Source organism: Gracilinanus agilis, chromosome 6 (genome assembly GCF_016433145.1).
Source record: "Gracilinanus agilis isolate LMUSP501 chromosome 6, AgileGrace, whole genome shotgun sequence".
Taxonomy (NCBI): domain Eukaryota; kingdom Metazoa; phylum Chordata; class Mammalia; order Didelphimorphia; family Didelphidae; genus Gracilinanus; species Gracilinanus agilis.
Window position 1 is genome coordinate 212,109,946 of NC_058135.1, and position 2,794 is coordinate 212,112,739.

Sequence of the window (2,794 nt, forward strand, 5' to 3'; positions counted from 1 at the left end):
CTTCCTTCCTTCCTTCCTTCCTTCCTTCCTTCCTTCCTTCCTTCCTTCCTTCTTTCCTTCCTTTCTTCCTTCCTTCCTTCTTTCCTTCCTTCCTTCTATCTTTCTATCTGAGTATGTTGTCTACATAGTCAAAGAGAAGCTAGGCTTTTCAGTAGTGGAAGGAATGGTTATAAATGAAATTGTAAATGTTTCCAAGTATTAGCTGTAAAAGAATATTAAATCATTCATTGCTCCTGTGTTTGCAACATGTATTCAAATAGTGTGATATATCTTTAATATTCAAAATCAGCATAATTTATTGAAATGAAATACATTTTTTCTTTGAATATAAAAACTTACTATTGCACATTTCTGGAAAATGATCCCATACTCAGAAGACACAGTAATTCTGGAAACATCTTCGTGCTGAAAAAAAAAGAGTGAAAGAAATACATTCCAACTTGCATGTTCTTTATAAAATAGTATTTTGGCATAGATAAAAAGGAAAAGTAGTGACATGAAGACAAATGAACTATGAAAGCAGAATGTCTGCTTTTTTGTTTTTGTTAACTTTCTGATGACTTTGCCTACATGATTTCTAACCAAACAACTAGACTTAGAGTCAGAAAGGACCTCAGAGATCATCTTACTCAAACCTTTAATTTTATGAATGAGTTAACTGAGGCCAAGAGAGACAAAATAATATGATCAACATTATTCAAACAGTAAATAGAAAAGACACCTTTGAACCTTGGTATCCTGAAAGTATTGTGCAGTGGATAGTGAGTTGGTCTTAAAATAAAAAAGAGAGGGGTTCACATCCTGTCATTGACACATACTGGCTGTGTGACTTCAGGCAAATCATTTAACTTCTCTTTTTTTTGTTGTTAAGTCATTTTTCAGTCATATCTAACTCTTCATGACCCCATTTGGGGATTCCTTAACAAAGCTGAAGTGTTTGGCCATTTTCATCTCCAGCTCATTTTATAGATGAGGAAACTGAGGCAAAGCTGAGTGACTTGTCCAGGGTCACACAGTGAGGAAATGTCTGAGGCCTGATTTGGACTGGGGTTTTCCTGACTTCAGGTCATGCTCTGTCATCCACCTAGCAGTACCTAAACCTAACTTGCTCTAGATATCTTTAAAATTCTATAATATATAGAAGGTTTTTCCTCACTTATGGATTTTTGATGCCAAATGAATCATGGTCCTAATATTTCTCCATGTTCTGACTCTAAATCTAATGCTTTTCTACTATAATGGGATACTCTTAATATTTCCCCTGAATTCCAGTTGCCTAAAATATGGATAATAATAGATTAGGCACTTTGTAAATTCTAAAATACTATACAATGAGAAGATAAAATTAAACGCAGAGTGCAAACATAGAAGGATTTATTCAATGATAAAGACTCCAGGGGAAGCATTTTATAAACCTTGAAGCATTACCTAAATGTGAGTTTTCATTATTATCACTGTAATCTCTTTAAGAAACACATTTGCATAGTTATGAGGTGTATATATAATATGGAAAGCTTGAAAAATATGACCTATAAGAAACAGTTCAATGGTCCTTTGTTCTTTGCTTTTGTTTTGGCATGAGTATGGATACTACTTGAATATTTATAGGTCAATAATATGAAAGGAAAAGCACACCTAGGTATATTATACTACTTTCTTGGGACATTACCCTGGGCAACTCACTTCTCTTCAGTGAGCATCAGTTTGCCCATCTATAAAACAGAGCTCATATTTTCTACTACCAACCGCTCAAGACTGTTGTGATGAAAGTGCATGACACTGATGTGGTACATTGCCATTGTTGTTGTCATTGATGTTGCTGCTATTATTATTTTTGTTATGCTGGTTGTCTGGCCTCCCAGCAATTCAGATGCACTGCCCTCCAAACCCAAATTCATACTTCCTTTGGTGCCAACTAATCTTCTGCCATTTTTCCCTTAATTTGAGCATTTCCCTGCAGGCAAAAGTGCCCACATAAAGTGGCTTGGAAAATGCTCATAAAACTTGGTATTTCACTGTCTAGATGCATTCTCTGCTCTTTTCAGTTTGGTACAGTGGGAAAACCAATGGATTTGAGGTTAAAAAAGGTTGTAGCTTCAAATTCTCTTTATGTAACATATCACCTGCGGAAACTGAGCAACTCATTTAATGGCCCTAAATTTCAGTTTCTTTATCTGAAAAGTGAAGGGATAGATGGGGACATATTTTGGGGGGAATCACTGAAAAATTATGCTATCTGAATATGTTATATTTTTTGAGGTAAAAATGATGAAAGGATTGGATAAGAAGAAACTGGGAAGACTTATATGAACAAATGCAAAATAAAATAAGTAGAACCAGGAATGTAATCGCTACAATGTTTTAAAGAAAAACAACTTTGAGACATTAAGAATTTTGATCAATGCAATGGCCACCTATGACTTCAAAGGATTAATATGAATCTTGAAAGTATGGCAATAGATCAGAGGTACAGCATGAGGTATACTTTTTTAAGCACATAGTCAATTGTATATTTGTTTTACAGGCTATGCAAACCTGCTGTGAGAGGTTTATTTTTATTGGGTAGGGGAGAGAATTGAGGAGAAAACTAATAATTGTGATGAAAGGAAGTAGGGAAGGAAGGAAGGAAGGAAAGAAAGAAGGAAGGGAGAAAGAAAGAGAGACAGACAGACAGAAAGAGAGAGAGAGGGAGGGAGGGAAGAAGGAAGGAAAGGAAGGAAGGAAGGAAGGAAGGAAGGAAGGAAGGAAGGAAGGAGGGAGGAAGGAAGGGAGGAAGGGAGGGAGGTAGGGAGGG

General features: G+C 35.9%; 1 protein-coding gene across 1 annotated transcript in view; it reads right to left on the reverse strand.

Moving 5' to 3' along the window:
- EVC2 (EvC ciliary complex subunit 2) overlaps positions 1-2,794 on the reverse strand; it is a 176,918-nt gene that overhangs the window by 154,855 nt on the left and 19,269 nt on the right. Inside the window, 1 exon segment of the mRNA XM_044681763.1 lies at positions 340-405. Within this exon segment, the coding sequence (XP_044537698.1) occupies positions 340-405 (66 nt within the window).